General features: G+C 50.7%; 2 protein-coding genes across 6 annotated transcripts in view; both read right to left on the minus strand.

Moving 5' to 3' along the window:
- Positions 1-1,367: 1,367 nt before the first annotated feature.
- CNNM3 (cyclin and CBS domain divalent metal cation transport mediator 3) lies at positions 1,368-17,439 on the minus strand. Of its 3 annotated transcripts, XR_007130055.1 has the most exons (9): positions 16,062-17,439; positions 10,188-10,331; positions 9,074-9,223; positions 8,531-8,700; positions 8,233-8,329; positions 7,872-8,005; positions 7,295-7,433; positions 4,360-4,459; positions 1,368-3,812 (listed from the first exon to the last, which is right to left on the minus strand). XR_007130055.1 is itself a non-coding variant. In XM_047745426.1 (8 exons), the coding sequence occupies exons 1-8, from the start codon at positions 17,416-17,418 to the stop codon at positions 3,748-3,750; spliced, it is 2,256 nt and encodes a 751-aa protein (XP_047601382.1). In that variant the 5' UTR covers positions 17,419-17,439; the 3' UTR covers positions 1,368-3,747. The 3 variants fall into 3 exon arrangements, 2 of the variants coding, with proteins under 2 accessions (XP_047601382.1, XP_047601383.1); XM_047745426.1 differs by lacking the exon at positions 4,360-4,459; XM_047745427.1 differs by lacking the exons at positions 1,368-3,812; positions 4,360-4,459; positions 7,295-7,433; positions 7,872-8,005 and having other exon boundaries at positions 8,262-8,397.
- A 3,491-nt stretch (positions 17,440-20,930) lies between these two features.
- The window catches only part of CNNM4 (cyclin and CBS domain divalent metal cation transport mediator 4), a 37,809-nt gene continuing 35,122 nt past the window's right edge, over positions 20,931-23,617 (minus strand). For 2 of the 3 annotated variants that reach the window (XM_047745669.1, XM_047745670.1), the window contains one exon: positions 20,931-23,527. In XM_047745669.1, the coding sequence (XP_047601625.1) occupies positions 23,330-23,527 (198 nt within the window). In that variant the 3' untranslated portion in view covers positions 20,931-23,329. The remainder of the gene's footprint in view (positions 23,528-23,617) is intronic. The other variant, XR_007130087.1, reaches the window with a different exon arrangement.

Here is a 23,617-nt window from a genome sequence, read left to right on the forward strand (position 1 = left end):
AAAAAAAAAATAAAAACTCATAGCTAAAACAATTTTGAAAAATAAAGTGGTAGGAGCCAGTCTACCCAATTTCAAGACTTACTATAAAAGCTCCAGCAATTGGGGCACCTGGTGGCTCGGCGGGTTAAATGTCTGCCTTTGGATCAGGTTTTGATCCTGGAGTCTGGAGACTGAGCCCTACACTGGGCTCCCTGCTCAGTGGGCAGTCTGCTTCTCCCTCTCTGCTCCTTCCCCTGCTCGGTCATGCTCTCAAAATTTTTTTAAAAGATTATTTATTTGAGAGGGGATATGTGCACAAGCAGGGGAGGGGCAGAAGGAGAGGGAGAAGCAGGCTCCTTGCTGAGCAGGGAGCCTGATGCAGGGCTCCACCCAGGACCCTGAGATCAAGACCCAAGCTGAAGGCAAATGCCCAACCAACTGAGCCATCCAGGTGCCCTCAAATAAGTAAAATCTTAAAAAAAAAAAAGCTATAGTAATCAAGACAACATGGTATTAATGGATAGACACAGATCAATAGAACAAAACAGACAACCCAGAAATAGACACAAATATGCCCAACTGATTTTTGACAAAGGTGTCAAATTCAATAGTGGAAAGCCTTTGCAACAAATGGTGCTGGAGCAACCAGACGTCCATAGGCTTAGAAAAAAATAAGAAAACACCTTGACCTAAATCTTATACAAAAATTTAAAAACCCTCAAAACTTAGCACAAAGAGGGACACCTGGGTGGCTCAGTTGGTTAAGCGGCTGCCCTCAGCTCAGGTCATGATCCCAGCATCCTGGGATTGAGTCCCATACCGGGCTCCCTACTCAGCAGGGAGTCTGCTTCTCCCTCTCACCCTACCCACTCCCATGCTCTCTCACTCTCAAATAAATAAAATCTTTTAAAAAAATTAACAACTTTTGCTGTATAAAAGATCCTGTTTTAGGATGAAAAAAATAAGATACAGACTGAGAGAAAATATTTGCAAGCCAAAAACCCAACAAAGGACTAGTAGACTATATAAAGAACTCTCAAAACAACAGTGAAAGACCATACAATCCAACCAGAAATGGGTGAAAAACAATAGTTATTTCACATAAGCAGCACATGAAAAGATCTCCATCAGCCGTTATGTTAATACAACTGGAAACCACAATGAGATCTTGCTATACACCTACCTAAAAATAAACGGTGACAACACCAAATGCTGGTGAGGATTTAGAGGAACTGGCTCACTCACACGTCACTGGTGGGAACACAAAATCATACAGCCAAAGGCAGTGTGGCGGTCTCTTTAAAAAAATCAACCATGCAATGACCACACAACCTTGTTACTGTATTACTGGACATTTTCCTCAGAGAGCCAACGTTAACACAAAAACCTGTAAGGAATGTTCATAGCAGCTTTATTTGGAATAGCCACCCAGACGTCCTTCAACGGGACAGTGAGCATACCAAGGAATACTACGCAGCAATAAAAAGGAATGAGCTACCGACACACACAACAACCTGGAACCGTCTCTGGAATATTCTGCAGAATGAAAAAAGCCAATCCCGAACTGGTGACTGGTGGGTCACACACTGTATACAATGTTGTTGAAATGACAAAATCTTAGATTAGTGGTTGCCAGGGATTGGGGATGGAGGCCATGCGGGTGGCTGGGGTTCTAACGGGGAGCTCCGAGAGAGACCCTTGTGGTGGTGGGACAGCTCTACTGAGAGTGCAGTGGCAGCTACACAAATCTACCCAGGAGGACAGAGAACGATTCCTCACACTTGGCCAGTGTCACCTTCGTGGTGTTGATACTGTGTTCTAACTGTGCAAGAATAACCATGGAGGAAAACTGGGTGAAGGGTCCCTCCAGCTTGCAACTTCCTACAAATCTGTAATTATTTCAAAACAAGTCAGATAAGAGTAAGCAATAACTCTAAATGCAACTTGGTATCCTGGATTGGATCCTGCAACGGAAAAAGGACATTACTGGAAACTGATAAGATCCAATGAACTCTGTAATTCAGTTCACAGGTTTGTACAGATGTTAATTTTTTTAGTTCTGATAGATGTACCAGGTTATGTAAGATGTTAACATTAAGGGAAGCTGGGTGAAGGGTAGATAGAACTCTTCACTCTTATGTACAATAAAATTGTTTCAGAAGTGCCTGGCCAGCTCAGTCGGTAGAGCACACGACTCTTAATCTCAGGGTTGGGAGTTCAAGCCCCATACTGGGTGTGCAGGTGACTTAAGAGGAAAAAAAAAAAGCATAGTTTTTTGTTTTAATTAAAATTGTTTGAAAAAATAAAATCCTGATCCTCAGATTAACCAAATCAGGCTCCCTCAAAGAGGGAGCCCCAGATATCAGGTATCAGTATTTTTCAATTTGCCAGGTGATTCTAACATGCAGCTAAAGTTAAGAACCACTGTTCTAGAGAAAGATGATCGTAAAATGTTTCCCACCTGGGTTTGCTCTTAGTATTCCTTGAGAAGTTTCTAAGCGAGCATGCCATTGTTCTTTGGCCTTCATTCCCACTGGTCCCAGATAAGGGACCTGAATTCCTCTGAGAAGCCTCTAGAAGTCCTCCTCCCTCCTATCCAATCTGCAACACTAGGTCTCTGTGACGCCCCAGTTTCTACACAGTTGAAGAACTGCAGGAGGTAAGAATGGGTAAACCAGAAAGAAAACATAAATGCCTTCTTGTTCCCAATGCTCTAAAACCCTGTAGCTAAGAACAGCAAAAAAAAAAAGCAAAGAGCTGAAATGTTACAGATACAAGAAAAACCGATGAGAGTTTTTGTTTGTATTGTTTTAAAGAAAGGGGATGAGGCTCTACCTGCTCCACAACCAACCCTTCTCCTCCTTGCTGCTCTCCATGCAGATGGCAGCCACCCAGCTCTCCATGGAGGCCCAGGAAGGAGGTACAAAGTAGGCCTAACGGTTGGCTACACTCCCCGGGATCCAGCAATTGAGAGAGGGTTAGGGGCAGCACACCCTGTCCTCCCAAGTATGACCTCTCTTCTTCAAACACAGAAAGTTACAATACTGTTAGTGGCAACTAAGTAAGACAGGCAGAGAAGCAGAAGGAGCAGGCCTCCTCAGTGCCACTGGGGGCCAGCTTGTTTGCTTGGGGCTCTGAGTGCAGAGCTCAGAGAAGCAACCTCCACGGGAGGGAGCAGGACAGTGGGACATACTGGTGGGTCACTGAGCTTCAAGGTTTGGCACGTGGGACAGGCTGGGGCACGTGCTTGGAAACATGGCATTGTAAGGGAAGCCAAATAGTTCACTGTGGCCAAGGATGTGAACCCCCAGCCCAACCTAGTGCCCCTGGTTTGCTCGGAAAGTGCTGCCAGCAGCAGAAGGCTGGCAAATTAAAAGCGAAGTGAGTACAGGTCACAGCCACATAAAGGCAATAATCGTGCACTCACATCATGGCTTGGCCCAAAGAGGTATAAATACACTGCACTGTCACGGGGAGAAGGCTGGGTCCTGGGGACCAGAGAGGACGGTGTCCTTTTCATTCCCATTCAGAAGCAGGGCTGGAGGGCTGTGCCCCAACTGACCCCCATTTCCTAAAGGAGGGCAGGACTGCTGAAGGCTCCTGGCACTGAAGTCTGGTTCTGAGGACAGCCCAGGACCCACATCTATAAGGGCCATCTAAAACGTGGCCTGAAGGGGCTGGGGACAGGCTGACAGGAAGCTACTCCTCGGCTCTCCAGTTCCCCAAGTGCTTGTCCATTCCCCAGACCTGGGGCTGCCTGGCAAGCAGTTAAACCCCTGGGTTCCGCCCAGGGCTCTCCTCTGCTGGGAGGCCGGGTCTGCTGTGGTGCGGCCCTAGAGGAGAGAGGAAAAGGAGAATTAATATCAAAGCCAGCGAAGGAAGCAGGTCCCATCCAAACCAAGTATCAAAACTCTCTTCAGGACAGGAGGGGCTGGCAAGGCGGAGGAGCCGCAGGACACCTCAGTGCCAAGGCAGAGCTGGGAGTGAGCAGGCAGGAGTCGGCAGGCTAACTCCACCTCCCAAGAGAAAACCACTGGGAGGAGGAGGGCTGCATTGGCGAGAGGCGGGAAAGCAGGCCAGGGGGTTTCTGCTCACAGGAGCCGGAGGCCATAAGGCTGGGCGAAAGAAGCCTGCCAGGGACACGAAAGGCCCTGCCCCAAAGGAAGCTGTAGTTTCCACCACTGAGCAGGTTTTTTCATGACCCCGCCTGTCTTTTAGCAAATGAGATGGTAAGTAGCAATGAAGGACAAGAAGGGCCCCCTCACCACCCACCCCGGGAGAAACACCTCCCTGTCTGGGGGCAGCAGTGTCCAGGGCCCCTCCCGGCAGCTAGAGGGATGGGGAAGGAAAGCAAAGGAAAGGGAAAGGGAAGATATTTACCTTGGGTGTTTTCTGAAAACAAAAAATGCTCACTAGTCCACAGTCAATTATCAACTGCAGTTTCCAAATGTGCCAAAGAGGGAAAGGTCTACGGGGAAGGCTAGAGAGAGCAGAGGGGAGAGAGACAAGAGGAAACCAGCTGTGCAGCTGCGCCAGCAGGGCAGCTCGGCTTGGGCAACCCCGCAGGCTGCTGAGGGGGGGCAGGCGGGGGCCGGAGAGGTGTGCCCCCTGTGGCCCGAGGCTCGGAACCAGAGGGAGCAGGTAGCACGGCTCTGGAGTGGACTCTCCTTTGGAAATCAGCTCTGGGAATGGTCATTGTGCAGGAGCTATGCTGAGTCTGATATGATGGGCCAGGGGTCCAGGAACCTTCTGCAAAGGGCCTACATTTTTAGGTTTTGCAGGTCTCCATCCCTGTGGCAACAAGTCCGCTCCACAGCCGTAGCCAAAGGCAGCTATATACAATCCATAAACAACCAGCCAGTCTGCCCATCCCCGCTGCAGGAATTACAAATTTCCCAAGCATCTCAATAAAGGCATTTCTCTGCCAGCAAATCTGGTGCCCAAGTCAATCAGGGGTGGTTCCAACCCACACTATCTGAGCAGTGTTCCTGGCGACATAATAAGCGCAGCGGCACGAAGCCCTCCTGGGGGCAGCACGGGCCGCCAAGCACAGATGAGCCACTGACACGAAGACCCTCTCGGCAGGGCCCACCGAGCACAGATGAGCCGCAGCAGAGCCTCAGAGGCTGAGGCAGGGAGCGGGAGGACGGCAGGCCAGCTGCTCGGGAGACAAATATCCGGTCTCGAATGGGGGAAAACCAACATCCTCACAAAAGAATGAGATGGCAGTGCACTACGCTCAGCATAATGGCCTCAGATAAACGTCACTGGCAAGGACACCGCCCCCGTGCAAAGCGGGTAAGCCACTGCAGAGAGGCAAAGGACCCACAGGGCCACTGCAGGTCACACGTCTCCCCCGCCTCCCGACAGCAGAGCGCTCCCATGAAATCTCATGTAAGCCAGCACGGCATAAAGCAAAGAAACAATTACCATTTCATAAAGCAAAACTCTTCTTCAGAGTTCTTTCAGTTAGTGAAAATGGGCACGAACCTAAGTCTTCTGTAAAAGCAAAGTGGTGCAAAGAGAGCTTTCAGGGGACACCTGAGCTTCCTCAGAGAACCGCCCAATGAACGGCTGAAGCCCAAAAAGGACCTTAAAAAACTGCATATATAATAAAGGATGAAATGAAGGAAAAAACCATCATTCTTAGATTTTAAGTGTACACCTTGAATAGAACACATACAGTCTGAATAAGCAGATGAAGACAGAAAAGATTCACATCGAAAAAAAAAAAAAAAACAAAACCAAACACTCACATTTTGAAAAAACAAAAACATACTGACTTTTGAGACCCAAGTCTAAAGGGATGGTGTAAGTGGCATCTCACAACAGAACATCACAGCAGGTAAATACAGAACCGTGATCAGTCCTAAAACACAGAACACCACTTCTCAGTACATATTCACTGAGAAGGCCCAGATCCAGAGCTGGAGCAGCATGCCTCAAGCTGGGACCCCCTTTCACCAGCACACAGAGATGGAGCACTCAGGAGCTGAGCCACTCACAGGCCTGGGGAGGGGTTCCTGTCCCTTGCACCTGCACATCTCCTCTCAGAAAGCAGGCATCATAAAAACACGTTCGTGGGGGTGCCTGGGTGGCTCAGTGGGTTAAGGCCTCTGCCTTTGGTTCAGGATCCCAGAGTCTTGGGATCGAGCCCCACATCAGGCTCTCTGCTCAGCAGGGAGCCTGCTTCCCTTCCTCTCTCTCTGCCTGCCTCTCTGCCTACTTGTGATCTCTATCAAATATATAAATAAAAAAAAAAAAAAGCAAAAAACCAAAAAATACGTTTGTGTTCTCAAGGGTGGGTCTAAGTAACCAAACCCTATGTCTGTGTCCCTGTGACACACCAATGCCCAGAGGCCAAAGGCATGCACAGGCTCCAAGCCAGGGTGCCTAGGTCTCTCTCTGCTTCTGATTCTTCATCTGTAAAATGGGTCTAACAACTACCACCTCTGAAAATGGAGAAGTTGTCTTAGACGAATGAGGACGAGCAAAGCTCCTAGTGTGTTGCCAGGGAGAGCTAGTGTTCAAGAGAGCTCGGTGTCCCCACTTCAGAGTGCCCAGGGCAGCCGGCAGCCTGCAGCTCCTTCCACAGCCTCTCTGGAAGCCCCACCCACTCCCCCAGGACCACCCAGCCTTCAAGTGAATCTCTGACCCCAACTTAGGAGCTCAATCAGAATAAAAGTACCTTCCTGAGTAACAAGGCAACCTGAACTTTTTAGCACTCCTACCCAAAGCCCACTCTCCACAGGCTCCTTTTTATTTTCCCTCCTTATAATCTACAAGGCAGGGTCTGCTGGTCCATGCCCCACCCCACATTACAAAGTCTATTTCTTCCAAGATGGTATCTGGCTCACAGTGGAAGATGTGAGGGACAGGCCTTATATGTTAGCTTGACCTGACCAAACACCTCAGCTGCTGCCCTTCTCAGCTCCTGGGATGGTGTCCGCTAGCCAGCCACCTTCGGAGCTGGGCCCACTGGTGACCTACCCCCAATCCTAACTGACTAAGAGTGTCTGAACTTGATCTTATTCCCATTTAGTACCTGTTCTCTAATTAAGGCAACTCATCCTAACAGTCCTCCAGAGAAAATGCTGACTGAACATAAGTTCAATGCCAGCTGGTCTGTGGTGCAGTGTCACTGGAGCTACTAAGAACAATGAAAAGAGAAAAAGGAAAGGATGGGCAGAAAAGGGGACAAGGAAAGAGAAACACAAGGCAGAGTGGGGGCAGAGAGTGAGTGTGTGTGGGAGTGGCAAGGAGCGGCAAAGGACGTGCCTGCCCATACCGAGGGATGTGGCCTTGTGGGGCTCACCTGCTGCTGTGGCTGTCTTGTCCCCAAGGAGCCTGGTCTGGCTGCCTGGGATGACCTGGAGGTCTGCGTTCTCCGGGGACTGTGGCAGGCTCTGGGCTCGAGTAGCCAGGAGTGCATTGAGGTACTGCAGCCTCGTGACCTGGAGAACAGAAAGCATTCCCAGGCAGGTGCAACTCGCGAAGCCAGGCAGAGAAAGTGAGGTCTAGGAAGGTCACATGTCTCCCTCCTGCCCATAAGCACCAGAACTAGGTGGGAGCATCACATTCGGCAGGATCAAGAAAAAAGAAGAGCATTAAGCCAGCTAAAGGCAGAGAAGAGCAATCAAGCAGTGTCTTCAAGATCTCAAAAGGAAGCTGGGTGCACAGTCCCAGCAATGGGACTAGACTACCAGAAGTCAGAGGGACTTCCTGGAGCCAAGGACGTCTGTCCTTCAGGGCAAGACTTGCTCTGGCATGTCTCAGAAAGACTCAAGCAGAATTTACTCTTAATCCATACAAACTTGTAGCTGGCTGATTTAGCCCCTTAGAGACACAAAGCTGGCTAACAGCCAGCACCAATGAGCAGCCCAGATAGTCACCTTAATGAGCTGCAGGTCGGAGAGGGCCCTCACGGTGTAGTCAGGACAGTACGCAGACAAGCGGGCACCATCAACTGGCTCGGGCTGCAGGTCGTGGCGGAGGGACTGGAGCGAGGACACCGGGGACTGGTGAACTAGCAGAAGGAACAATCAGTGATGTCTCTGGGGGGGACAACTGCACCGTCTCGAAGATCCACCCCACAGATCCCTCTGGGAGGAACATGGCCACAAACACAGAAAAGGAGGGCAAGCAACAGAGACAGCCCCAAACATACTGCCCCCTCCCTCGACACAGCCCCGACAGGAGAAAAGCCAGCCCAGAGTCCCGGGCCCCAGGGAGCCAGGAAGGGCTGCAGCTTACCCGAGGATGGTGCTGTCAGGGCAGACACTCCATAGTAGGTGAAGGCCCCATTCTCGAACTTCAGGCCCTCTTTCCCGATCTCCACCTCAACCCTGCCCTGGGAGGTGTAGGGAGAGGGAGGAAGGAGGGGCAGGGAAAGAAACACATGTGGACAGATTACCTCTCCTGCCAGAAGAGAGCACAGGGAGAAAGCACCAACCCCAGTTATCCAGGGGGTGTGGATGGAGACGATCCTCCCTCTCAGACCCTCCCCTACTTTCTGAGCAAGTTGGGGGCTCCAGCATGGGCTGGCAGTTACCTGCAGGATGAGAATGAAGTAGTCCACTGGCTGGCTGCGCTGGTACAGGTAATGGTGAGCAGCTAGACGGTTGCTCTCATCAAACCTCACTTCCTGGTTGACGCTGGGATGCTTCAGCAGGTGCAGCAGGACCTTCTCAGAGATCCGCAAGGGGCTGAACACATCCACCTCTGCCCCACGGCGGAATAAAGGGACCGTGTACATTGGGCCCAGAGTGGCCTGCATGACTACACCCGACTCCTGCTGCCCCAAGCCAAGTCACCTCCCCAACACAAGAGTACTGGGCAGGCCACACCCCCTCAGGCCAAGGCTCCCTGCCATGGCCCGCCAGAGAAGACACCAGACTAGCTCCTGCTCTCAGCCCAGTCATGAGGAGCTGCCCCCTCAGATGCCTGGAGACGCTGGCGGGGCTAGAGAGAAGCAAAGAAGTTCTCCAGGATACTCTCCTCCTTACTGGGAATGAGGGCCCTCGGTGTCTGCCCTGGGGGCCTCCTGACCCACTGGATGTGAGCAAGAAAGCAAAGGCTAACCCTTCACCCTCACCTTGGGACAGGAATTGCTGGGTGGCCAAGAGCAGCTGAGGCGAGATCTTCACTTTATATTCATCATCAGACACCTTGAACAGGGAGAAGTCCTCTTTCCGCTTGACAGGGGCACTCAGAGGAGTGGGCTTCTTCCTCACGGCAGCGTCTCCTAGGATGGTGAGAAGGCCCACTGAGGCACAGCGTCCCTCCAATCAGCATGACCAAACGAAGGCATGGTGCTAAGGCCTGGGGGTTTTCAGTAGGGGAGGCAGCATCAGAGCCCAGGGATACAGCCTCAGCATGCTGCCTTGCTGGGGCCCGGCGGCCACTCCCAGCACAGAGCAAACCTGGCACTCACGACAGAGGGCACAGGCCTTTACTCCAGCTATAGCCTGAGAAAGTACAGGAAGGGACTGCTCCTCTCTTCGGAGCTTGGAAGGTAAACACCAACAGGACAGCAAGGCTGCTTTAGAAAGAGCCACAGTTGGTCACCAGAAACCATTATCTTTGCAGCTTACAGAGGCTACACAGCAGCGACTAACCTGATGTCCCCATGCTTATGGCAGTCTGAGGAGCCAAACTCAAGAGGCTGCATTTTGGGGACAGACTCTGGGCAAAGCAATTACTTGACAGTAAACAGAGTTGGGTGGGGGTTCTGTCCCAAGAGTGCACGTAAGGCCTGGGCCATCAAGCATGGGCTCTGTGTCTGCCCTGCAGACCTCAGCCATCTTCCTAAGAGGCAGACACCTCTAAGGCACAATCACAGGCCCCAGGATCTTCTGTTTTGTTAAGACTGTCCAGCAGTAAAGAATGGGATTCTTTGAGGAGAGGCTGCTGCAATGTAGGAAAGAACATGAGAAAGCCAAAAGGCCAAGGAAGACGAGAGCCTGGGAAAGGCCCATAAAGGGCAGAGGCCCCACCCACCAGGCCACCTCCAGGCACAGGTAGGGGCCCTCCTGCAAGGAGGCCATGCTGGCACCGTCCCTCGAACGCCCGGCTAGGCTCAGACTGGAGATCCAGCCTTGTGTCAACAACACGGAGACCTACTGTCCTCTGAGGTTGATGAACACCACACATCTCAGCAAGCTTGACAGACCAGTTGAGATGGAACAACGCCAGGAGTCAAAACTCACGGTAGTCCTCAGACTCGTCCAGGATCTCAGACTTGATGATCTCCTCAATGACGTCCTCCAGGGTGACCAGGCCCAGCACCTCGTAGAAGGGGTCACCTTCACCCTCATTGTTCACCTTCTGCACGATGGCCAGGTGGGACTTCCCTGGGGGAGGGGATGCTCAGATTACAGCTGGTCGGGGGGCCTCCCATTTTGCTTAGTCCTACCTGGTACGAGCTCATCAGAGTGACAGAAGCTGGTGTCTGTGTTCCCACAAGGTCCCACAAGGTACCAGGCACTAGTGAGATTCTCCCTAAGTTCTTACCTAAGACTATCAACACACTCATGTGGATGAGCTTCCCTTTACACATGAGGACCCTCCATCTCAGGCACTGTGGTCAGCTGCACGAGGCCACACAGGCAAGGGCAGCGCCATGTCAGCCTGGGTCCACAGGAACGCGATTTAGATAAGGATGGTCCGACCAACCAGATGAGGGAGGACTGCACGCACAAGGGCACTGACTCCAGAAGCATGGGCTCCCCTGGGACGGCCTAAATTGGGTGTAGGGGCAGAGGGGCCACGCAGTGACTTTCCTGGGGAAGTTTCCCCAGGTCTGAAAGCTGTCCTTTCTTTCCAGAAGCCAAGATCTATACAAGTCATCCAGGGGAAGACGACAAATGGTGAGCGGCCAGTAAGAGCCCAGACGGTGTAGAAGGAGGAGCTGCAGCCTGGAGCTGTTCACCTTCCCCTCCTTTAGGTGAGCTTCCTGTTTGTTTCCTTGTCTGATCAAGAAATAGAAGTTTGAACAAAAGCCCAAGCTTCAGAGTGCTGGGGAATGTTGAGAAAACTTCAAGAAATGACTCTGCTTTTCATCTATAAAACTTTATACCTGCCCAAAAGAAACAGAATGGAAACCACATATGCAATTTTAAATTTCTGGTGGCCACATAAAAAAAAAAAAAAAAAAAAAAAAAAAAAAAGACACAAGTGAAATTAACAACATATTGTAATTAACTCTATATAGCCCTCAATATCACTATAACATGCAATCAATATAAAAATATTAGAACAGGGGCTCCTGGGTGGCTCAGTCAGTTAAGCATCCAATTCTTGATTTCAGCTCTGTTCATTACCTTAGAGTTGCAAGATCAAGCCCCACATCAGGTTCCACACTCAGTATGGGGTCTGCTTGAGAGTCTCTCGCCTCTTCCCCTCCCCCTCCAGCACGTGCTCTCTCTCTCTCAAATAAATAAAATCTAAAAAAATTTAAAATATTAAAACAGGGGCAGCTGGCTGGCTCAGTTGGTAGAGCATGTGACTCTTGATCTTGGGGTTGTAAGTTCAAGCCCCATATTGGATATAGAGATTACTTACAAATAAAATCTTTAAAAAATTAATTTAAAAAATTTTTAAATTTAGGGGCGCCTGGGTGGCTCAGTGGGTTAAGCCTCTGCCTTCGGCTCAGGTCATGATCTCAGGTTCCTGGGATCAAGCCCCGCATCGGGCTCTCTGCTCGGCGGGGAGCCTGCTTCCCCCTCTCTCTGCCTGCCTCTCTGCCTACTTGTGATCTCTCTCTGTCAAATAAATAAAATCTTTAAAAAAAAAATTTTTTTTAAATTTAAACATATATTCCTTTTTTGTACTGTCTTTGAAGTCTGGTGTATGTTAGGCACTGCGAGCACATCTCAGTTCAGCCCAGCTGCCTTTTAACCCCATGTGGGCAGTGGCTGCTCAATGGAGTTGTGCAAGTCTAGGATATGAACTCTAAGTAACTCATCTCAGCCATGCCCTTCATTATTAATGAAAAAGGTTTTGGGTAAAAGGAAGCCTGGTATCTACTTCAAGAATCTTTTGGTAAAGCGAAAAGTCAAGTTCACTTCTTTGGGTCAATTATACTTTATATACCTTGGGTTTAGTTACAGTGTAGTGAACTTGAGTTCAGAAACATAGTCTCTTGAATGAGGCATGCTCTGCCTCATTCTTTCAGCATCCACGCCCCATGACCCAGCATCAGGTGCAGAAAGACCTCTGCTCCAAATTAGGTAAAATGAAAATGTCCAGTCAACCAAAAGCCGTTATTATTAATAGACCACTGGCCAAATGATCAAGAAAGGAATGAGGGAGGGGCACCCAGCTGGCTCAGTTGGTGGAGCATGCAACTCTTGATCTCAGGGTCGTGAGTTCAAGCCCCATGCTGGGTGTAGGGATGACTTAAAAATAAAATCTTAGGGGCACCTTGGTGGCTCAGTAGATTGGGCCTCTGCCTTTGGCTCAGGTCATGATCTCGGGGTACTGGGATCGAGCCCCGCATCGGGCTCTCTGCTCAGTGGGGAGACTGTTTCCCCCTCTCTCTCTGCCAGCCTCTCTGCCTACTTGTGATTTCTCTCTCTGTCAAATAAATAAATAAATCTTAAATATTTAAAACATAAATAAATAAAATCTTAAAAAAAGGAATGAGGCTCTAGAAAAGAAAAAGAAAACATTTAATGTATTTCATCAAATTGAAGATGCTGTCAATTGTGAGGCACATCCTGATTGCAGAAATGTTGAAACGCAAAAAGCAACACACCTCTGAACTGAAGAAATGTGGCACAAATGTGCCTACTGTGTGTTGGCCACTAAGTGCTGTATTCATTTAACAACTTACTGGGAAGAGAGTATTATTCCCATTTGCAGTCTGCCAAGAAAACTGAGGCTAAAGAGAGCTTCAGTGACTCACCGAAGTCCAAAACTGAGATTTGAACCCAGGCAACAGGCTCCTGAATGTGTTTTTTCTTTTCTAAGATTTTATTTATATTTTATTTATTTATTTGGCAGAGAGAGAGAAAGAGACCATGAGCAGGAGGGAGCAAAGGGAGGAGGAGAAGCAGCCCACACTAAGCAGGGACCTCCCCCAACGCAAGACTGGATCCCAAGACCCTGGGATCATGACCTGAGCTGAAGCAGACGCTTAACTGACTAAGCCACCCAGGTGCCCTGAATCCATTCTCTTAACCATCACATTTAACTCACGTTCACTGGAGAACAACAGACCAAATCTTAGGAGACCCTCCCCTCTGGGTGAGTTACATTGGGCTAGGGTACTGTCTCCAGCCCAGAGGCCCTTCTAAAGAAAGTACTGTTCTTCAGGACGCTCTAACATGTTCAGACAAAAATTAAAGGCAGAAATACTGCACTGTCTTCCCCCTTTCCAGGAGAAAAAGGCCACGGGTCCCCGAGAACTACCTGCTCATTCCTGCTGAGACAGAAGTACTGAATGAAGAACAGCAGCATTTCCAGATGCTTCCCACCCCTGGGTATCTGTGCTGGGAATGGCTCACACCGGCAGACGGGGCATCACTTCTGTGAGGGCCAAGCCGACCCCCCATGTGATACTAATCTGTCAGACTGGATGAGGACGGCCGAAGCTCGACATACAATTTTGGTCAGAATCTGGGAACCAAAGCCCAGGTTCTAGATGACCGTCTAAGGGCAGAGAGAATCCATTTCGGCTGCATTCTTCCAGAATGCCAGCCCCTCAAGCAGGTTACCCTTAGAAGGGACTAACTTCTCCCCTGCTTTCAAACTTCTGTAAAACAGGCACAAGTCTCTCAGTGACCTGCCGCATGGGGTAACTGGATAACAGACAAAAGCAGAGCCCCTGAAAGATCCCCCGACACAGTGGTCATGTGATTTCATCTCAAGACAGAATGTCTGAGGGGTCGAGACGGCAACCACGAAAAAGCAGGAGGGCTACACAAAGAACAGGCAGCTGGAGGGATTAAAGTTTATTTCTCATCTGATGGGATACAATGCTCTGAAAACACACAGGCCCCTGGCTGGCTGACTGGAAACACCACAGGCCCCAGGACAGGTGCCTACAGTTCTCCCGGAGCACAGAGCCTCAGGTTAAGGGGCAGATGGTGCATCTTAACAGCATCAACCAGAAAGCCCTGAAAAAGCTCTACAGAGCTTTAATTCTAGTTAGCAGGCTCAAATGTACTCCTAAATTACATGGATGCTATAGAACTCTTCCACAATGCCTAATTTCTAGGATATTTGTAAAAATGCAGATGGAGTTTAAATTCCTCTGCCTTTCTTTCATTAATTTATTTGAGAGACAGAGTGAGAGAGAGAGAGCACAAGCATGGGGAAGGAGGGAGGGAGAAGCAGACTCCCCACTGAGCAGGGAGCCTGATACAGGACTCGATCCCAGGACCCCAAGATCATGTCCTGAGCCAAAGGCAGATGCTTCACCTACTGAGCTACCCAGGCGCCTCCCATGTCCTTTAATTTTTTTTTTTTTTTTTTAAAGATTTGACAGAGACATAGCGGGAGAGGGAACACAATAAAGAAACTGTCAGAACACATCCCAGGAGAAAAGTGCTAGGTTAACATTCCTCACAGCAGGTCTCTTTTCAGAATCGCAGGGATCCTTTGCTTTCTGACAATTAATCTGAACTCAGGTGGTTTAAAGCAGAGATTCTGAAAGCATGCATCCTAATTCCTCCTTTGGTTGACTGTCCTTAAATATTCTCATGCGGGGCTGACAAAGACAGCAGGATTAACAGCTTTAAAGAAAACACACTTTATTTACTGCAGCTCTAGAATACGCGCTCTTCCTAATAATGTTTGCCCAAAATATTCGGTATCATCTCAAGCCTGCACACTAACTAAGAGGCGCCTCACCAGAGAAGGGGCCTTTCCCAGACTAGAGAGTTCCAAAACAGACAGTGCTCTGAAGGGATGAAAGGCACAGCTGCCAAGATGCCAAGACTCCAGCTTCAGGAAACTTAGAGGGCACCACCAGCTCACACACTTGGCAGAGAGACGGGAAGGGAACAGATTTCTCAAACCTCAGGCGCCATAAAGGCTGCAATATCCCCTTTGTTCATAAGCAGAATGAAGAAAGGGGTTAGGCTAAAAAGGACTTTAATGAGGAAAAACTGGTACCTGCCAAAGGAGTGCACTGCAAAGAGAGGCAGAGAAAAGGCTCCAGGATGTCAGAGGAAAGACGAAGCCAATCTGCCCCTGAGAATGACCCTCACTTGTCAGAGGGGGAGAAAGGTGAAAACAACTGACGAGAGCTCCTCATTCAACCTCTGGCTTCTCCAGAGCTGCTCCAAGGCCACCCACCATCCCAGAACAAGAGGAGCCTAGAGGGTGGGCCTTCTCTCCCACTGGCTCCAACTTGCCCATCTTAAACCGAAGAGCAAAGTGCCCCCTCTCCAGCTGACCTCTCTCATGTTCTCTTTCTCTAATAAAAAAAACTTAAAAAAAAAGAGACCCTGACAGACCTTCCTCATAGTCAGAAAAGGGAAGTTAAAAAAAAAAAAAAACAAAAACAAAAACAAAAGACAAAGCAGAGACTAAATCAGCATCCATAAAGTTGTTTCTGATTAAATCAAAGTGAAAGTGTCTTCCACACTTGCAGAAAATCAGGTATCATTCCTTCTTCTGTTAGCAAGGAAGCAACCCACAAAAGACCTTAATAATGATCTTGAAACGTCACAGGCCCAGCTAATTTGATGTTATGTGTGCAGGTGAAAGCAACCAGGTGTCTAGAAACCATCCTCTTTTCTGTTCTTCTAGTTTCTACTTACGAATTTAAACCTGTTACAAAGCCAAAGCCCACAAAAAATGACCTTGAAGGAAAAAACTGGTGGGTTAGGGTCAAGTGGACCTAGCTCCCCAAGTTAGGCCTACCAGAGAAAGTGGAATTTTGCTTTCGACGGCGCTCTGAACAACAGCCTTTGAATATTTCAAAAGGTCACTGAGAGCTGTGAGGCCAGCATCTAAGTACTCGGAGGGACCTCCGTAAGGATGAGACCCTTTCCTCAAAGTTTCCATATGCCCCTGTCTTTTTTCCAGCGGAGAACGCTGGCATTCGTGTCCCCTCCCCGATGTCCCGTTACCTCGTTTGAACTCCTCCAGGACAGCGTCCAGCTTGGTGTCGTTGAAGACGAAGTGGAGCGGATGGTTGTAGAAGCGGGTGATGGTGCTGAGCGGCGTGCAGTCTTCGGGATCCACGAAGGCCAAGTCCTTGAGGTAGAGCATGTCCACGATGTTGGAGCGCTCCTCCTCGTACACTGGAATGCGCGTGTGGCCGCTCTGCATGATGCTGGCCAGGACGCCGAAGTCCAGCACGGCGCTGGCGTCCAGCATGAAGCAGTCCTCGAGCGGCGTGAGCACGTCCTCCACGGTCCGGCAGCGCAGCACGCCCTTGCTGAGATCGCTGTAGGGGTCGCCGCCGCCGCGGGCCAGCTCCAGCACGCGCTCCCGCAGCCGCCCGGGCCGCGCCGCCAGCTCCAGCAACTGGCCAACGGGCAGCGCCACGGGCAGTGTCAGCAGCACCGCGAGGCGGCTGAGGAGCAGCGCGCGCGGCGCCAGCGCCAACGTCCAGCGTCCGCTCACGGCAGCCGGCACCACCTCACCCACCAGGAACACGAGCCCTGCGCTGCCCAGCACGGCGGGCACGGCGCGCTGGCCGGCCGCGCGATACAACAATACCGCCAGCGCCGCCTGCGCCAGACTGGCCAGTAGCAACAGCGCGCCCAGAGCGCAGCCGGCCCAGCGCCGCGCGGGCTCCAGGCGCCGCGCCGCCGCACGCTCGGCCTCCGAGCCGCTCTCGCGGAGCACCTGCACCTCGGCCGGCGCCAGCGCCAGCGCGCTCAGCTGCAGGCCCCGCGCCAGCGCCGCCAGCGCCAGCAGCCCCGCCACCCCCAGGCCCAGAGCCCAGGGCGGCGCCGCCTCCTCGGCTGCCGCGCCGCCTGGCTCCACGCGCACCGCCAGCAGCGCGGAATGCGGGCGCACGGCCTCGGCGCGCAGGCGCAGCAGCGCGCTCCACTCGCCCGCAGGGGCCACCGCCTCCTCGGCCGCCGACGCGTCCCGCTCCCCGCGCACCGCCAGCAGCGCCGAGTGCGGGCGCGCGGCCTCGGCGCGCAGGCGCAGCAGTGCGCGCCACTCGCCCGTGGGGGCCACTGCCTCCTCGGGCGCCGCGGCCGGCCCGCCCTCGGGGCAGCCCGCCCCCTCGGGGGCCACCCAGGACCAGGAGCTGTTGGCCAAGCCGGAGCCGAAAAGGCGTAGGCGGAAGGTGGCCTCCCGTGCAGTCCGCACCTCTTCTCCGCGCTCCCACCCCACGTCCGCGGCTCCGTCCTCCTCCAGACAGACGCCCAACACTCGCGGGCCCGACGCCGCCTCTACGGCGGCGTTGCCCAGGCACAGCGCGGCGAGCAACCAGCCTAGAGGAGCCGCCGCCGCCGCCGCCGCCATCGCCTGCTGCCCCCTCTCGGCCTCCCGCGCAGCCTACCCCTCCGCCTCCCCCGGACCAATCGTCGCTAGCCTTGGCGCCTCCTCCGCCAATAGGCGGCGGGCGGGGGCGGGCCCCAGGGTCGGACTAGGCTGCGCCGGGGAGTAAACAAGCCGCGGCGCGATCCCGGGGCGGGCCGGGGGCGTGGGGCTCTCGGCTCCGCGGGGCTCCGGCTGTGACTCCCAGGGCGACAGGGGGCCAGCGCCCGGACGCGCGGAGCGTAGAGTTGGGCGTCCAGTTCCCACAGGCCGTGCCGGCGAGCCTGGAGGCCGCACTTGTCCCTGAACCGGGGCGCGGAGCGGAGCGGCTTCCAGGCAGAGTGTTCAAGTGTGTGTCAGATGGACCGTTTCCTAGGAAAAGGGCCCCGTGAGCCACGGCATAGGCGCCAGGAGAGCTGAAACAACCGATGACGGGACGTTGGGAAGGTCAAGTTTCCTGAAGATTGTGCCCGACTGTGCTGTAGGTCTGGGGACGTGAGACACAGCCCTTTGCCTTCATGGAACTTGAATTCCTGCCAGGGAGAACGATGGTAATGATGTAAATACGGGAAATCACTACCTCATTGGACCCTCATAGTTCCTTTTACAGGAAAAAAGTGAAGCATGACTTAGCACGGATGCAGGATTCCAACACGACCTGCCTGGTCACTATCTCAGCCACGTTAGCAGAGGGCAGCTCTGTCAGAAATTACTGTTACCTGGTCACTCCACTTCCAGCAGTCCTTGGGAAAATATTTCCTCGGGAACAACAAGAACTATTCAAGAGGATCCTTACTGGAGAGTTATTTTAGAAGACAGTGTGGTTCATTGACAGGCTGAAATGTTTTTCACCCATAGTATATGATCTCTGTAAGATTGGAAGTAAATAGAAAAACCTAACAAGGCTTTTCTACAGGGATCCAGATTGTTTTTTAATTTTCTTTACATTTTTATGTATTTTCAAATCTCCTAACAAAAGTAGACTTTTGATAAGGGTGCTCATATACATGTCATTTAAGTTTTTCCTAAGGAGTCTACAGAAATACATTTGCTAGGTCATGAAAAGAAGAAAAAATAAAGGCACTGTGGCCACAGTTAAAATCTGTAGAAGGCAATGTGCCAAAATGAGCAAATCCATGGCAAATGACCAAATACAAACAAACAAACAAAAAAACCTCTGTGGGAAAACTCTTCAAAGGATGCTAAGAATGTCTCTTCAACGTCATAAATTCAGCGCTGTGACTCATCACATCTCCATGTTTTCAACATTTATTTTCTAGAGGGTGCTACACCTCACTGGCAGATTACAGAATAAGCCACCAGAAGAAGCAATAATGACACTACTGAGTCTTTACACTGGATCAGCATGACTCCTTTGAAGGAAAAAAAACTATGGATTCAGCCCCTTTGGTTCACACGTCTGTTTCCAAGTCCAGATAAAATGCTGACACTGAAATAGAATGGATGACATACTTGAAAGTTAAGTGCCTGAAAAGTTATTAGCAAAGAACAGTTCCAGAGCAAAGACAGGAAAAATTCCCTATGGATCTGGTCTCAGGCACCCTTGGAGAACAACCGGTCATTCATTTTTTGAGCAAATCTTTGGGTAGGACAACTGGATCACACTTGGAAACACAAATGGTCATTTAAACTGTGATACCCAAAGACAGAAAGAATCCAATAGGGCAAAGCTGCTCAAGGAGCGATTTTCTGTTAACAATAGAGGCCTCAACAGTACTTCTCCAGCTTCTTTCTTCATTGGCTCTGCACCATTCTTTACCCTCCATCATGGGTGGTAATTGGATCAATGGGTGGTCATTGCATCAATGGAGACCCATACCACTTGATCTTCAATCCCTCATTGACCCACCCTGGGCCATTTTCCTCACTGTTCATTTGGTTCAAGACCTTTGCATGTTTCATCTCAATACAATTCTTGAGTTTTAAACTCGTTTTAAAAGCTTTTTTTTTTTTTAAAGACTTTATTTATTTGACAGAGAGAGATCACAAGTAGACGGAGAGGCAGGCAGAGAGAGAGGGAAGCAGGTTTCTTGCTGAGCAGAGAGCCCGATGTGGGACTCGATCCCAGGACCCTGAGATCATGACCTGAGCCCAAGGCAGCGGCTTAACCCACTGAGCCACCCAGGCGCCCTTAAACTCGTTTTAACTACTGTGACTTCACTGGGCTAATTCCTGCTCATTTCTCAAGTCTGCAAGTGTCACTTACTCCAGCTGGTCTTCCTCAACCATCTTGACTAGGTTGGGTCATAGTTATGGGAGCTATGTGCTCTTCCTTAATAGCATCCAGTACTTACCTTTTTGTAAGACCCATTCACTCATTCATTCAACAAGTGTTTCCTGCAATGTACCGTGTAACATTCTCATGCTGGGAGTATGCGGGAACGAGAAAGCCCCCTGCCCTGCCAGAGCTTTGGTTCTAGCCTGGGAACGACAATATACAAATCCTCATTTTAATATCCAATAATAAGCGCTATGGAGAAAAACAAAGCAAGATAAGGAAGTGGACAGAGGGAATGGGGCCATGCTGTTTTAAATGTGCTGACCAAGGAAGTCTTCTCCAAGGAGGTGACATTTGACCAGAAGCTTAGATGAAGTGAGGGAGTGAGCCTCACAAAGACTTGGGAAAAGAGTGTTCCATGTGGAAGAGACAGGAAATCAAAAGGTCCTAGTGTGACTGTCTCCCTCAGGGGCTCTTCCTCACTATACTCACTGTGGGGGTTGGTGGCACCTGGCATGTAGCAGGGGCTTACCCATGTGTGGAACATATGGTCAGATGAAATTTATTCTCGTGTCCACCTGCTTTTGCATCTGTTATTTTATCTGCAGTGTTCTTTTTTCTCCCTAAGTGCATCCCTTTCGTTAAACATTAGCCCCAGTTGGTCCACTCTGGTAAGCCTGGCTTACTTGGCCCCTGCCCCCAGCACACTCCATCACACACCGTAGCCACAGTACTTATGGGCACCGTGTGAGTGCACACAGCAGAAACCTCAAGAGTCGACGCTGTGCGGTGATTCTCAGGTGTACTCTTTAGGGGTTGAACTGTCCCAACTTTGAGACCACCACGGGCTCATGAGCAAGGATAAAAAGGCAGCTGGATGTTATGAAACAACATGAAACTGTGGGAAGCTCCTTTCTCCTTCAGCCCCCAGGGGGAGAGAAGGGGCTGTCTTCCCCCTCTAACTGCCCCCTCCAGTACCTGCAGGCAGAAGACTAGGGTTATCCATTTTTACAAATTCCTAATTGTGGCAGTGGAGCACACTTATCCATCTTACAGCAGCTGCCACTCTCTAACTCCTGGGACAACAGCCTTGATTATATGTATTTTGTAAATTTCATTTCTGCTTCCTGTTAAACAGTCCCAGAATACTTGCCCCTTGCCCTGTCATAGGTTGACAGCCAACCACAGCCACCATCTCGACGATAGATACCGAATACCAACCAAACTCAAACAGGCAAAACTGTAGACTCACCAAGACTTCATATTTCATTTTTTATTACCAATCAAAAATAAATTCCATATATTGTTTAGCAAATATTATCATTGTCTTGTGACAAAAGACACAAGAGTCATAACAACAAAACTCCCCGAGAGTCAAACTCATAACAATGCCAAAATAAATCACAAAAATATACAAATTAAAATCTTATGCAAAATAAATATGAGTTATTCGCTATGGTGGCTGTGACTTGCCTACCCACTTGGAGGCCATCTGCGAAGGTCTCCCTGACCTGGGAAGACACACAGGGGTGGGCCAGCTCCAGGGTACGGCTCGACCCAGGAACCAGAGGTTGGAATAGGAAGTGAAAAATTGCACTAGGAGGAGGAAGTCATGGGACCAGTAATATTTGGAAATCATTATGACCCTCTGCAAGAAGTGATTGTAAGTGGGGAAAGGGAGGGGTTGAGGGCCCATGTGTTGGTAGTAACTGTGTGTGCAAAGAGGTAGCTGTGGAAGTGTGTGCACCTGCTCCTTTCACGTCACACACTCACTTGGTTCAGGCCAATGCGCTCTGCTCCACCTGGCACTCAGGTCTCTCAGGAACACAGCTTTGCAAGCTCCCATGTGGACTCAGAAAGCAAGCTGCTCCTGTAGAAAACTGAGGGGTTTCCCCCCACAGGGAATAAAGGTCTGTTTTGTTTTTCTTTTTCTCATGACTGAGAACCCATGCCACTACCTTCTCTCCAGACTTTGAGGAATAAATTCTGTGACTAGGGGAGACTTCAGAACTGGCCAGGGGCAAGCATACTTGGTGCAGACACTTCCTGGTCCCAAGAGTTAACATTTTCCAGGCGCCTGAAGAACGGAGTACTTGGGGTGACAGAAGTCACTGTGAGAAAAGGGTCAATAAATACTACTTAGATGGAAGGTATGCAGTCTCCCTTGCCTGATCTTGGGCCCCCAGCAAATGTTCCACCCGACAAAAGGGCCAGCATGGACCTTAGCCTCACAGGCTCCCCAACAGTGGCAAGCCTGGAGCTCTGCAGCAGGGCCTCATTCGCCCCAGGGAAAAGAAACTGGGGCAGAATTTCACGTGGGGGCAGAGCTTCAGCAAAGGCCAGGATGACAACTCAGGCTAGGATTACAAAGATGGGGGAAACAGGGCTGCCAGCTGTGTGCCTTTTAGGTGGAAACCTCCTTTCCTGGGTTTCTAAGTGTGTGAACAAGGTTGGGTAAGCCTCAGCCACAGAGGAAAGGGCATGAAGAATTTGCTTAGGTTGTCTTCCTATGTGTCCTGTTGTCCTCAATCCAAGAGGCAATGGGGATTCAGGATGAGAAGTAGGGAGTCTGGAAAGAAGGACTTCATAGCTCAGTGACTGACACCTGACTTTCACTGTGGGGTGGGAAGGAGGATGGTCTTAACTGCTAACAACACAGATGCCCATGACCAGATTCCCTCTTGGAACTGAAAGGAATATTTCAGACAAGTCACCCGTAACGTAGATGTTCTCCCACCTAGGGGGAAACCTTTGGTAAAAGTAAGGGCAGGGCCTGGGGAGCAGGGGTAAGCAATCTTAAAGGTGTAAGACCCTGCTTAACACTCTGAGTCAAACCAGTAGAGACAGGGGTGAGAGTCCTCAGCCTAGCCCAACTCACCAGGAGAGCTCATCAGCCGAGTTCTAGGAAATTCCAGGATCCAGCAGTTGACAGGAGTAGGTGTGCTCCTCTCTGTAGCTGGGAGTACCATGTCCCTCATCACAGTTACCCAGAATCCCTCGGCCTCAGTGACGTCAAACAAGCCTCAGTGCACGCGTCCAGCCAGTTGTTCTCAGCGCTATTTGGTTCTTTGCTTCCTGGAAGGAACTGTCTTCCTCCCAAGAGAAAAACCTTCCTCCAGCAGGCCTCTGGGATACCATCTTTGGAGGAGGAAGAGGAAGGGGAAGAAGAGGAAGAGTAGGCTCCCTGAGACAGGGACGTAAGCCAGAAGGTCATGGCTGGGAGCAGATTATGGCTATTGCTTCCCGGGGTGAGAAACCCTACCCCTTTTAATTAAAGTTTTTGTGGAAAAAAAAAATTTTTTTTTTTTTGTTTTAAATAAAGTTCCTTAACCCTGTCTTCCCCTTCCCCATTCCTTTCCCCAAACAATATTTAAAAAGAGGAGCAATGAGCCTAGTTCAGAAATTCTCTCAGTAAAAAACAGCCTTGCTCGTGGTAGCTGGGCCACTGCCCTGCCAGTCCTGGGCTGGACAGCCACTACTTCGGAGCTATTCAGAGGTCCCTGTCAAGAGGCCAGAACTCCCCACATTCTGGGGGCCATGTGGCTGCTCCATTAGACAGGCTATCTGCACCCCTTCTGGCCTACAAGGCTCCCTATCTTCATGTGGGCCCACTGGGGAGACCCCCGCGGGGATGGCGGGGGGCCCCGGGCCCTCCTGTCAGATGGCGCTCTCATGGGAGGCTTTGTGCAGTAAAGAGTTGCGCTCATTGAGAAGAGTTGTGGTCTCATCTACCACGGGCAGCTCGGGCTTCCCGGCTAAGTTCTCCGTGCAAATGGTGCAGCCATCCAGGGGAAACTGAGGGCAGTTCTCCATGCGTGAGGCCAGCAGCCCATTCTGGTACTGTTGCCGGGTGATCTGCAGGAAGAAGGGGTGAGGTTCACAGAGAGCGGGGACGGAGGCAAGCCTTACGAGACCAGGGAAACAAGGCTGGCCAGGGCTGGGGCT

The sequence above is a fragment of the Lutra lutra genome, chromosome 9, assembly GCF_902655055.1.
Source record: "Lutra lutra chromosome 9, mLutLut1.2, whole genome shotgun sequence".
Taxonomy (NCBI): Eukaryota; Metazoa; Chordata; class Mammalia; order Carnivora; family Mustelidae; genus Lutra; species Lutra lutra.